At 39.2% G+C, this 13698-nt stretch overlaps 1 protein-coding gene across 5 annotated transcripts in view; it reads right to left on the reverse strand.

Moving 5' to 3' along the window:
- Positions 1 to 227: 227 nt before the first annotated feature.
- SPHKAP (SPHK1 interactor, AKAP domain containing) overlaps positions 228 to 13698 on the reverse strand; it is a 195162-nt gene continuing 181691 nt past the window's right edge. For all 5 annotated transcript variants that reach the window (XM_055290859.2, XM_055290860.2, XM_055290864.2 and 2 more), the window contains 3 exons: positions 11845 to 11897; positions 11571 to 11755; positions 228 to 2149 (listed from right to left, as the gene is read on the reverse strand). In XM_055290859.2, the coding sequence (XP_055146834.1) occupies positions 2006 to 2149; positions 11571 to 11755; positions 11845 to 11897 (382 nt within the window). In that variant the 3' untranslated portion in view covers positions 228 to 2005. The remainder of the gene's footprint in view (positions 2150 to 11570; positions 11756 to 11844; positions 11898 to 13698) is intronic.

The following is a 13698-nucleotide window of genomic DNA, read 5'->3' on the forward strand; positions in this document are numbered from 1 at the left end:
CAAAGAATGAGGTGGTCCCAAATGTCAATAGTGCCAAGTTTGAGAAACTGATTTCCATGAATATTACTGATTTTAACAAATTAAGCCAAGAACATACACTTTTTCAAAAAAATGAAAGCAGGACAACAAAACTTTTCTAAGGGATATATAGGCCTTTATCCAATTGTACCGGGACTGTTTTGTCTATGAGGTGCTTAAAGCTCTTGCAGAAAAAATAATCGACGATCTGACAACAGAGATTTATTGATTAATTTGCAACGTTAGGTACAACATAGATAACTTCATCACATGGTTACAATCCAGTATTTGTGCTTTGTAAGATAAGTAAACATTTATTCGAGCACAACAAAAGTCTACACACAATATTCCGGGATTGTTTAAAAAATAAGTGTATTCTATTCCATTTGATAGCACAAAGAAGCACATTTCAGCATGAACTGATGGATATATTTTAAAACTGGGCATTTGGTTAATGTGTCAAATTAAGCATAATAACCTAAATTTGGACTATTTGAATAACAAATGCCTAATGAGCACTGGGCAAGTATCCTAGGATGGGAGTGGGGAAGGAAGTAACCTAGGATGGGAGTGAGGAAGGCTTACAAGGGAGCTTTCTTTGCATTTCCAAATGTGGATGATAGAGCAGGTGAGGCCAGCATTCATGGTATGGGAACCTGTTCACATTTAAAATTACTTTGTGATCTTTAAAAAATAGAGTAAAAGTATAGTATATCCAGAAATCCTTAATAAACACCTCTTTGATCAAGAAAATAAAAGTCCGTGTAGGTCATTTAGTTGGAAGGAAAGAAGACTTATTAGGAGGACATTAGATACCTTTATTTCTCAAAAGAGTAAATCTCTGTTATTAAAATAACTAAAATGTGACAAAGTCTTCTTTTCCCCCAATTCAAGGCTAATATCTACGAGTCAGGGAAAGTCTATGATCCTAACTGATCATGTCAAACACAAGACCATTACCCTGCTTCTGTCATTATAAATGTCACTGGAGTGGCGTGTCTGCTGTACGTGATCAAACAAGCCACTGAGCTCAATGTCAATATGTGACTTTAGACAATAATCTCTTCATATTTTAGGAAGCTCAAAGCTAACTCAATATATTATTTAAGACAATAATCTATAATTTACAATAAAATAAAGTGAAAGTTTGTACTTCATATTATTCGAGACACAAGCAGATTTTATCTGAAAAGACTTTTTTTTTTTTAAAATATGAAAGCTTTCTCTTAGGATAAGAATTATGTAATCATGTTACACAAGTAATACAGTGATGGAAACAAGACAATCTTTTATCTTCTTCTTCTTCAGTTGAATGCCAATTGACGATAGTTTTCTGCTTAGCTGGGAGCCCAGATACTATTTGGGAGAAGTAGGATACTTATCAGTGGGCTGCAGGGAATAAATGAAATCACCTCAGTAGAGGATGCTGCTATATACTTTTATCAATGTCCACTGACATTGGTTTGAAAGTGGAAATCTTCTGTATAAAAGCCTGGGGATTTCTCACCCATATCTTAAGTATTTCTCCGGGCTGGGCAGCCCCTTAATATAATCAGAAAAGTAAAATATAGGTTACAGAATACTATTAAAAATTATTTTGACCACTGAGTTTGTTTCTAGTTGATTCATCTAATTAGAGACATTACAAATCATTTTATATGATTAAAGATATGTGAGTGTTGTTTTCCTGGAGACTGGGTCTCATTATAAGCGTTCTAATTTGGGCCCCATTGAATTTTCTCTTTGTCCAGCTCTTCTAATCCAAGCTCTTTGGAACTCACCCACAAGTTGTATGAATTTGGACAGACCTATATTTTGCTTTTCCTCTGACTTATTCTGTATGCAGTGGATTTGAGTAGCAGATTTTTTTTTATAGTTCTGCTAATGTGATGTGATGTTTTGAGAATGTTTTAGAGCATTTAGAACAAACCACTGTAATCTAAGTTGGAATAAAGGGAAGGAATGATCTATAGGGCAGACTGCCTTATTATCCCAGTTCCAAGAGCCAGTCAAAGAGACTCAGTCTCCCATCCTTCTGCTCCTCATGCATTTTGCAGTACTGGACAACTGCATGGAAGATATCACCCACTTTCCAGGACTTCTGATGAACCAGCCGCACGACATCTAGAAACTAAAATAAAACAGAGAGTTAAGGCTCACAGAGCACAGAGGGTCCTCAAAGCCACCTCATTCAACCACCCTAGCAAAGCCAATGGCTCTCCAGTCTCTATTTAAATGTCTCTAGTGTCAGAGGACTGTTTTCCAGGATAATCTATTTTTAAAGATTTCAGATTATTACCGAGCTTCATCAACTGAATTTTTTTTTTCACAGCAGTTTGCCATTCATTGATTGCAGAGGATTAGGTGGAATGAGACTAATTCTTTTTTTAAGAGCCAGTCTTTTAGATATTTAGCGTTTTCTCAGGTCTGCTTTTTTCTCGGTTAGACTTTCTGTATTAGGACTGTGTATTACAGTTCCCAGTCCCTTCTATTTCTATCACAAATAAGATCTCATTGGGTGTGTAAATTTAGGCCAAATAAATCAAGTGGTAAACTTTGAAGCAGGACCACCTACTGGTTCCTCATTCCATCCTGAGAAGCAACTCCCTCACCCTCCAGGCTAAGGTCAAGGATCAAGAAAGGCTGGCTTTCCACAGCCACACGATCAGGAAAGATGGAGGAAACACCTTAGATTTGTCACCTGGTCATTGGTACCAGTTCTATTGGCCACAACCTAGAGAGAAAGTCTGGACTGCAAGTGAAATTGAGGGCTCGAAGGGAGGAAAAATGGGGAAATATAAGTCATTCTCTTCATGGAACTGATGAAGTCCAGTGTGAAGGACTCTCTAACTCCTTAGGTACTTTTTTGAGGAAAGATGTCATGAAAGCCAGGAACTGTAGGAAATATTTTAACACATGTAATCTCATTCAATTCTGTCACAACTCTATGGTGTGAGCATTTGCAATGAAAAAGATGTGGGCTTGAAAGATGAAAAATTGTCAGTAGTATCATGGTCTTCTAACATTTCCATCCAATGCTCTTTCTACCACCGTACCTTTCTGCATTTTGGTGGCAGAACTATGTGCCTGCACGTAGTAGGGGCTCCATGCATATTTGCTGAACGACAGAAGGGATGCAAGACCAAGTGTGAATCAAATACATTCAAAGATCTCAAGAAGACTGTTTGGAATATGGATAAGTAAATCCTATGTTCTTGATATTTACTTGGAGCACTGGGAGAAAAATAGGCTGGAAATTTGGCCTTGTTTTATGAGGAAGACAGCCTTATTTGCTAAAAAGATGAGGATTGTGGTTCAGTTACTATTTCTTCAATTTTTTTCTAGGTTTTTAAAAATTTATTATTATTATTATTATTTTTGGTATTTGTTTGCTCAGACTTTAGAGATCAGCCAGGAACTGGAATGCTAATTTCTTTCCAGTTTGAGTATGTTAATTCATTTCAGTTACTGAGCAGTTGTCTCACAGAGATCCGCTGTTAAATGATGTTTCTTCTCCCAGCTGTGATGGTACCAACTATTTGCACAGTTACAGTAATCAGTGCTTTATTGTACTCATTTGGCTTGTATTGGCTGAATCAAAAAAGGCAATTTCCTAGGCTGGAAAATGACATCCTTAACTTTTAATACCTGGAAACATAAACATTGTCTTAAAGAGCGTTAAGATGTTGTGAAAAGGGAGACAGATGGGAGGCAGATGGCAACCATAGATAGCAATCTCCCAGCAGAAGGACAACATCTTAGCCATCTTTTCATATCCCATGCCTGCACATAGTAGGTGTTGCATGCATATTTGCTGAATGACAGAAGGGATGCAAGACCAAGCATGAGACAAATACATTCAAAGGGCCGGGCACGGTGGCTCACGCTTGTAATCCCAGCACTTTGGGAGGCCGAGGCGGGCGGATCACGAGGTCAGGAGATCGAGACCATGGTGAAACCCCGTCTCTACTAAAAATACAAAAAAAAAAAAAATTAGCCGGGTGTGGTGGCGGGCGCCTGTAGTCCCAGCTACTCGGAGAGGCTGAGGCAGGAGAATGGCGTGAACCCGGGAGGCGGAGCTTGCAGTGAGCCGAGATAGCGCCACTGCACTCCAGCCTGGGCGACAGAGCAAGACTCCGTCTCAAAAAAAAAAAAAAAAAAATACATTCAAAGATCTCAAGAAGACTGTTTGGAATATGGATAAACATTTAGCATCATTGAGGATGAACTTTCACTAAGTATTCATTCTTGAGTTTTAGGCAATGCATTTTCACATATGTAATTTAAACATGCATATCTTGCAGCTGTTGCTCAATAATTTTCTACTGCAGGAGTGCTCCTCAAAAGTGATTGGAGGTTATAGATCTAGGAAAAGGCTGAACAGAGCCTGGAGTGGGAGAGTGGTGGGCAAGCAGCAAAATAAAAGCTGGTCATGGGGCATGTTTCTTATCATGTGGTGACTGAGTGGGCATATACGTTGTTGGGGTGAGATGTGGGGCTGCTTCATGCTCATGGTAACAGCCATGGTGGACCAGCTCATTCACTCCCATCAGTCTCAGTGTTAGAATTTCAGAGAGGCTGGGCGCAGTGGCTCACGCCTGTAATCCCAGCACTTTGGGAGGCTGAGGCGGGCTGATCACGAGGTCAGGAGTTCGAGACCAGCCTGACCAATGTGGTGAAAACCACGTCTCTACTAAAAATACAAAAATTAACCGGGTGTTGTGGCGTGCACCTGTAATCACAGCTGCTCAGGAGGCTGAGGCAGGAGAATCGCTTGAACCTGGGAGGCAGAAGTTGCAGGGAGCTGAGATCTCACCACTGCACTTCAGCCTGGGTGACAGAGTGAGACTCCATCTCAAAAAAAAAAAAAAAAAGAAAGAAAGAAAAAAATTTTCAGAGAAAGTATTCATTGCCTGGGACCTCTCGCCACCCTTCTTAGCTTCTTGTCTGTCTGATTCTTGACATTTTAGGAACAGATTACAAACCCTTTAGGTTAAGGCTTTGCTAATGAGGAAAATACTCTTGGGAAGGGGAACATTTCAAGCAGCTATTAGTGATTTATGGAGATACATAAAAATAATTCTGTGAGCTGTTATATCTAAGAGTGTATGTAAGATCCAAGCCATGATTTTGACTGAACAAAGGGATGATGATATGCGGCTTCGGAATAGTGGTCTTGAAGGGAATAAAGGGGAGAAAGGCTAAAATGACAGCTTTTGTATGATTCCACTAAGCAGGCTTTTCCTCACTCTCCAGCTCTTACTGGAAATCTAGAAAGTAGAGTTCCTAGTGCAGAAGGCCTGGATATTGGGTTTCTGAGGTCTCACTGGGAGAGGCTCACAGGTTGTTGATTTGTTTCTCGAGACTTCTCTCAGGTATCCCCAGTAGTCTTGGTGCCTCCTTTCACTTAGCAAGTCTGTAAAGATTCCACTGATGGAAACATGACATTTGCCTTGGCTCCTTTCTGCAAACCGTGGCTCACGGGACCACCACCTTAGCCCCAACTTTTATCTCTGAGTCATTGTCTGGGTGGGGGAAGAATCAAAGCTCTAGAGCAGATGCCAATATTTGCTAAACTCTTCCCAGAATTCTCCCTGCCTCATACCTTTCTGGAAGCCCTAACACCAGCTTCTTTCCATCTATTTGGGGCCTGTGAAGGAGAGTCTCTCTAAAGTTGTCAAAATAACCCACCAGCTAAGCCACTCTGTGTATAGTCTGTGGTGTGGTCACAAGCTGGAATTTGTCATGATTTCTAAGTCTAGGCTGATATCCCAATAAAGTGGCATTTAAAAATGGTCTGGCCCTACTAAATAGAATATGCTCTGAGGCTGTGATGACTTAATCTTGGATATTGAGACCTGGAAACATCTTTGGGGCTGATGAGCAAGAGGATCTCATGTTTTATTTTCTTCCATTAAAAAAAGATAAGAATGAAAAAAGATTGTGAAGAAGTCAGAGAACGACATTCTAGTTCTTTGCTGGGCTTTTAAAACCATGTTCTATTTAGCAGTGAGCCCTAGAGCTCTCATTGTGCCTGTTCATGCTATTGCCTGGGTATTTTCACAATCAACCTTAGCAAGTCAGGATCTGAGTTTTTCTTTCCACAGCATTGAAAAATAAAAATGAAAATAATTTCATTTTCTGCCATTTCACAATTAGTAATAATTAGGTTCCCTTCCCATAGATCATAGTTGGCATTTCTTTGAGCAAATATTTTGTCTTAAGAAACTATATGATGGTATATCATCTGTAGCGATTTGAAGAAAAGTATAAGATAGGAGATAACTTTTATATTCTTAGGTGCATTTAATAAATTAGATTGTTTACAAAATTATATCATGAAATCTATGGGAGTTGTTTCAAGTTGTGCAATTTTTTGGAAACATTCAACTTAGATTTCTGAAAGCAACTACCTTCTTTTGCTCCAAGGCAGAATTAGATTGCATTAAGCATAAGTGAATTGGTCCCTATATTGCTCCTGCAATTAAGGCCTGTAGAGCTATCAGCCTGAGCCTTGGCTGCACCCTGGAACCTCAGGCACATTTACAAAACCCTGATGCCTGGGCAGTATCCCTGGGGAAGATTCTGATCTAATTGGTTGGAGCACTGGAGTTTGTAAAACCTCCCCACGTGACTCTAACATGCACTAAATCTGACTAAAGGACTCAAATCTGACTAAAGAAAGTTCAAGGCACTTTATTATGATTACAGATGAAGCACCTCAGTATCGAATTCTTCTAATTTTCCCCTTCCTTTCCAGTGAGTTTCTTCAAAACTGATAACCTTAACTGTAGTTTTTTTGTCTTTGCATTTGCAAAGTTAAGTCAAAAGTCAGTACCATCAAGTTGGAGACTATTATTCTAAGTTAAAGTAACTCAGGAATTTTACTTAACTCATATGTTCTCACTAATAAGTGGGAGTTGAGCCATGAGAATGCAAAGGCATATGAATGACATAATGGACTTTGGAGACTTGGGGGAAAGGGTTGGAGGCAGGTGAGGGGTGAGACTACAAATTGGGTTCAATGTGTACTGATCGGGTGATGGGTGCACCAAAGTCTCACAAATCACCGCTAGGGAACTTACTCATATAACCAAATACCACCTGTTCCCCCAAAACCTATGGAAGTAAAAAAATTTTTTAAAGTCAATACCATCAAAATTTTCTCCTTCATTTTTCTTCCACCACTTTGTATGTAAAATAGAATAAGAAATTAGAGGGGGGCACTCCTCTTCTGACCCCCACTTTCTTAGGAAGGTAAGCACATATCCATTTCCTCCTTGGGCACATTCCTTTCTCTGCACTGCCCCCATAAAAAGGAAATAATTCTCAATGTGGGTTCAAAGATGAGAAAAATACCAATTTACTGTGAGAGGCAAGTCATCAGCTACCCCAGCTCAGAGAAGCTCACTGAATTCAAACAGAGAAGAGCTGGAGAGCAATGATCTTTGGATCTAAAAAACCAGGACCATTAGCCGTGTGCGTGTCTTTTATTGGCCTTGGATTAATTAGATTAAAGTTGACTGATGTCAAGGTTTACAAAGTGTTTTAGTTATTGGATGTTAGGATTTTCAGCAGTCTTTCCCCTGGGATTTAGGATACTTTAAGGCCACCTCAAATTCTGCCGCTTGTCTAAGATATTTCTCTGGAAGGAGGTCTCAAATCTGAGTGTTTATCAGAATCACATCACTTGTGGGAAGTTGTTAAAAATGCATATTTCTAGGCTCCACTCCCAGAAAGTGATCAGGTCCTAGAAGGGGCCTAGCAATCCGATTTGTGAACAAATGTCTGTCCCACATGACTGTTTCATGCCCACATGGCTCACGGGAACAGTTTGAGAAATACTGTTTTCTGTGTGTTTCTTATTTCCCTTGTCCAGAAAAAGTTCCCATCATATCTCAAGGTTGCTATTTACAATCTGAGCCTCTCTCCATTTATATTCTTTTTACCTTCGGTCTGTTCTAAATTGGAATGTAAAATCTAAGAGGGTAGGAAGTGATGTCTCTTGCTCACTGTATCTCCAGGGCATATAACAGTGCCTGGCATTTGTAGATGCTGAAGACCTGATGAATGTTCTGAATGTATGATTTTCAGGTGCATTTAGCTTTTTAATAATTAGATAAAACATAAGTGAAAGGGAAAATGTGAAAATGAAGTACCATTTGTCACGAGAGGAGTATATTGGGCACTCAGAATGTTTGGAATTTGCCTTTTGAGTTGAACAAAGGATGGAATTAGTGGTGAGTTGCCTTTAGGTGCCCTCCAACTCCAAGGCCAAGTTCCTGGGCAGTGGTGGGAAAGATGAGCTGTTTCATTATGAATTCATGAGACCCTGTTCCCTAGCACATACCTCCCTTTTCACAAGGTAGGAAAGTTAGTAAATTGGGAACACCGTAAAATAAAACACATAGACTAATTAGCCCAAAAAAATTTCAGGATTCACACAAATAGGAACTCAGGGATTCATCTGTGAATATTGTCCAATACCCTAGTGACAGTGGGAAGATGACATTTTCTGGACTCTGTAAAGACATTTCTTTAACCTTCTCTAAGCTGATGAGAAGCTAACGAGACACTGCTGTTCTCGTATGACACAGCCTCCATGGAAGACATACTGTCTTTTGTACACCACTTGAAAATGGTCATTTAACTACCTGGCTAATTAAATGACATCCAGAATAAGGTCCCCAAAAGTACTATGGATAAAAGAAAGATTATCAAAATGTTGCTTAAGGGTTTTTTTCTTTAACCAGTTCAGTCACAGACAACAAATGGTACTCATATTCGTGGAAAAGCCACTATGAGCAGAGGGTCTTAGATGACTCAAAAGAAAAATTAGGAGATTTTATTCCTAAAATTACATTATTTAGAATTAAGGTTCTTGAGCTGGTGCTAATTGAATGAGTGAAATATCATTTAATATCCTTCTTAATAACATTAGCGGAATGTCCATTTTCTCAGAAAAATAGTTATATCCAAAAACAAGCATTCTCTTTGAGAATCGAAAATGAGGTCGGGATAAACAAATACCAAGTTAGGGCATGATTTGTGTAACTCAGGTGTTTGTGAGACACCTCTTACCCTCGTACTGAATGGGGATTTATAAGACATATATTCACATAACATTGTTTCTTCAAGATGATACATTGTACAAACATCTATTCCATTAAGATACCACCTGAAAATCTACCATGTCATGCTCTTATTCAGGGAGTGGCAGGAGATACAGTTGGAATCAGCTCATCTTTCATTTTCCCATGAGCCTGGGAATGTATTTCTGAGAATGTTTTTCTCTCCTCTATGTAGCGGGGGGTCTTTGGGACAGTATATGGCATGGGGGTAAGGTCACATGTGATTATGGTCTTTTATTGCACCCTTTGCAGCTGAGTGGTAAGGTCGGAGGATAATTTATCAAATAGTGAACCGCTCAACACCTTGTATATGAAAGTATGACAAGTATAGGAAGGTGCCTAGGATAATTTTGGGTAGAACAGCAGGCAGGCATAGGCATGAAAGGAAGTGTTAATTACCAGTTGGAAAAAGGTTGAAGTGAGAGAGGGTATGAAAAATGAATTAGGTCTCCTTTTCAATTTTTCCTGTAACTGATCCCATGGACTAGTGATGCAGAAATAGAGAAGCTGTTCTAATTACTGTAAGCAGGGGCGAGAAGGTAAAGAACATTTCATTTCAGGCTGCTAGACTTTGGCACTGAGAATTAAAGTGCAAATACACGGTTTAAAAAAATCCAGATTGTAAGCTTACAGTCATTTAACTTGATAAAGATCCTTTTAAAATAAAGAACTATTGAGAATTAGTTTATGCAGGGCGCAGGGACTTGGCCTGGGAAATCACTCATGTACCCGATTTGCTCCTTAGTCAAAAAGGAACAATAATATCTGTTCTGTTTTTTTCACAGGCTTGTTGAGAAGCAAGTAGGGTGAGGCACATGGAGGTACTTTGTGACAATAAGACATGAAAATCCTACCTGGTGGCTTGATAGGCAGGATCCTAAAACAGTACTCAAGGTTTGTCACTCTAGTCCCTGGGACCATGAATAGGATGACATATCATGCCCTTATTACACTACCTTACGTGGCAAAAAGGATTTATCAGTTACCTTTGAGTTAATCAGAAACCTATCAGGTGATTATAATCTAATCACACATATTCTTTTTTGAGACAATGTCTGACTCTGCCACCCAGGATGGAGTGCAGTGGTGGAATCTCGGCTCACTGCAACCTCCACCTCCTGGGTTCAAGCAATTCTCCTGTCTCAGCCTCCCAAGTAGCTGGGATTACAGGTGCCTGCCACCACACCTGGCTAATTTTTGTTTTTGTTTTTTTTTTTTAAGTAGAGATGGGGTTTCACCATGTTGGTCAGGCTGGTCTCGAACTCCTGACCTCAGGTGATCTGCCCACCTTGGCCTCCCAAAGGACTGGGATTATAGGCATGAGCCACTGCACCTGGCCTAATCACACAAAGTCTTTAAAGACAGAGCTTTTTCTGGCTGGTGGCTGAAGGTATCAGGGAGATTGACACCAAAAGGACATAAAGGAGCCATGTGACAGGGAATGTGGGTGGCCTCTGGGAACTGAGAGTGGCCCTCTGCTGACAGCCAGCAGGGAAACAGGACCTCAGTCCTACAACCACATGGAACTGAATTAGCACAACAACCTGAACAAGTTTGGACTCTCTCTTCCCTGGAACTTCTGGATAAGTGCCCAGTCAGGCTAATGCCTTAATTTCCACCTTGTAAAACCTAAAGCAAAGATTATAGTAGAACTCACCCTAACTTCGGACCTACAGAGATGAGTGCTGTTTTAAGCTGGTAAATTTGTGACAGTTTGTTACACAGCAATAGAAAACTAATATGTTATTATTAATTTGAAATCTTTTAAAACGAGTCTACTTTTAAATTATGGAAAATTGAGCTTGAAGACACTGAGAGACAGATTCATGCCTTACTCTTAATAGCTAAGATTCTACCATAGTTAATGGTAGGTCTTAGAGATATAGAATTAGAGTGATCGTTACTATTAATTTTGAGGTTGGCCAAAGATCTCTTCCCTAGATTTATATTTCTGGTAGGTGGAGAATAATAAATAAAAAGTCTTCCTAACATGAACCTGTTTGGAAGGGAATTAAAAACGCCTTCTCTTGGCCTGTTTTTAGATGTCAATGTGGTCTCACTTTGGTTTCTGTTATATATCAGGTTCTTCTTTCTTTCTTTTATTTAAAGGAGTACTATCAAGAAGTTTGTCCCAGAGCAAGAAAACACCAAAAAAAACCAGACTCTAAAAAAGTTCCCATCCCCTCAATTTACTTTTCTCACGACCACCTACTAAGACAAAGTAAGGATCAAAGAAACACTAAGTATATTATATTTACAGAGGTGGAAGATTTCAATGTTCTAGCCACAATTTTAAGATCAAGAACCGTCAGGATCAAATAATTCAAATGGAAATAGGTTAACTGAGCATTTACTGAGTTTCCAGTGGTGATAAAAACACAAAGCTTTATTGATACTCTACCCAAACCTGGAACATGATACCTTTTCAATTCTGTTTTCCTGAGATTTCTTAAAGTAGATGGTGGGAATCCCAAGTTCAGAGGCAGCTATCCACTGCAGAGTGGCTCGGAGCTCGGCGTCTGGACACTCTGGCTCCAGGTCAAAGTTGATCACCAGCAGGCTCCTCTGGGGGCTGGCTGTTCCCATAGGCAGTCCAGATGCAGGTGCTGAGAACAGACACAACCACAGCCTTACCCTTCTTTCCAAAGGGACAGCCCAGGCAATTGTGTGTCAAAAGTATGGGAAGGTGGCTTACCCTCTATGCTTTCTGACTGTCCTTTAAGAATCTCCTTTTCTTCTACTAATTCACTTTGGGAGAAAACAACAGTATATGGTTGGTAATGTTTAGAAGAGTAAGCTGTAAATGAAAGATGAGGCGATGGGTCTTACTGATCTAAAAGCTTCTGAAGTTCATTCTGGATTTATTGTTTTTGTAGAGTGGAGTAATGCTGGGAAAATACCAATGTGGCTATTATGTAGGATCACTGGGTCTGCAATAAATGTCCTCCTCCAACAACAACAACAGGCCAGGTAACTCAAGTTAACTTTAGTTAGGATAGCTGGTGTGGGAGACTGAGAGATGCATCCTTCTCTTCTCTTCAACCTCCTTACCATAAACCTTCATAGGTTTAAACAATCAAAGAGAGATTTTGTGGGTAACTAGTTCTGATTTGGAGATTTATTCTTCTGCATTTTACTTTCATTTTAATGAATCATATGTTTCCATCTTGTCACAATATTTTTTTCTATACTACAATAGCAATATAGCTTTTATTTTATTTAAAAAATAATTTTACATGTATATGGTTCTTTGATCTGAAATAAGAAAAAAGACAACCAACAAACTGCAGAACTTAAATTTGACAGCAAAATATCACAATTAAAATTTTTCTTTTTCTTTCTTTTTATTGGGGAAGTGTAGTAGGCTGGGTGGTTTAGAATGAGGGACTCATAAGTGAAGTATTTCATTAGATATGGTAGAGTTTAATATTGGAGGTGTTTTTCATATGGTATGTACTTATTACAGAGCCTTGCACGTAGTGGGAGGACTTGGTAAATGTTTCTAAAGTAAGAACATATGGCCAGCAGCTGAAAGGAAGTGGCTATCCTGGGAAGCCTGTGGTTGTCCTATATTTTTGTCGCGTCTAGAAATTAAGAGTACAGGAGCCCTTAAAAATGTGTTGTTTGATGACAGATGATTCTCTCATTCTGCTACTGTTAAGATATGGCTGAAAAATTCCATTGTGTTCCTGATGTTGAGAGAAAGAGTATAGTAATTCTTTCATTCATATTTATTTGCAGAAATGCAATTTTTCAAGGATCTAGATTTTCTTCTAGATCTCTATGCAAGTGACATGGGGGTATGACAAACGGGAGGCACAGTTTCTGCTGTTTTGGAGCTGCAGGATGCTAACCATGGAGGTGATTTCTTGGATTCGTCAGAATACAGATTTTCCCTAGGGTCTAGGGTCATAGGCTCATATTGCAGAGAAAGTTGGGAAAAGTAGCTAAATAAATGTTTCCTGAAAGAGAAAAATAAATTTACCCCAAGGTAGTTTTTGTTTGTTTTGGTTTTTGGTTTCTCCTTGAAAGAAAAGAAAAGAAAAGGAAAGAAAAAAACAAGATAATGTGTATGTTCATCTCTACTTGTGAATAGTGGCTGGGTGGAGCAACAAAGGAGCCACTGTCACCCTCAATCACTGAGGAACACAACTGGTTAAATGGTGAAATAAAAGTGCTGTAGTTATAGATAGTGATTGAGAAAATAGGTCAGGGAACAACTTTAGCCTATACTTATTTTTCATTGCTCTGAAATTTCAGAAATCTCCAAATCATAAGCTAAATCACAATGGTCAAAAATAGATTTCAATCATTTTAATTTTCCAGAATAACCACATATTCTAGAAGTAGTCCCGACCTCATGTTACCCTCTCTTTTTGCACCATATTTTAGGATGTATGTACTTCCTAAAAGTACTTGTCCTTCTCTAAGTCCTTTTTTCCTTTCGTCTTAAGGAAGTGCCCATATCGTAGAGAGCATAGTCACTGGGTGGGAATGACACATATCCATCATGACAACCATGTAATATTAGACACATTTAGTAGTGATA

This window comes from Symphalangus syndactylus, chromosome 8 (genome assembly GCF_028878055.3).
Source record: "Symphalangus syndactylus isolate Jambi chromosome 8, NHGRI_mSymSyn1-v2.1_pri, whole genome shotgun sequence".
NCBI classification, from domain to species: domain Eukaryota; kingdom Metazoa; phylum Chordata; class Mammalia; order Primates; family Hylobatidae; genus Symphalangus; species Symphalangus syndactylus.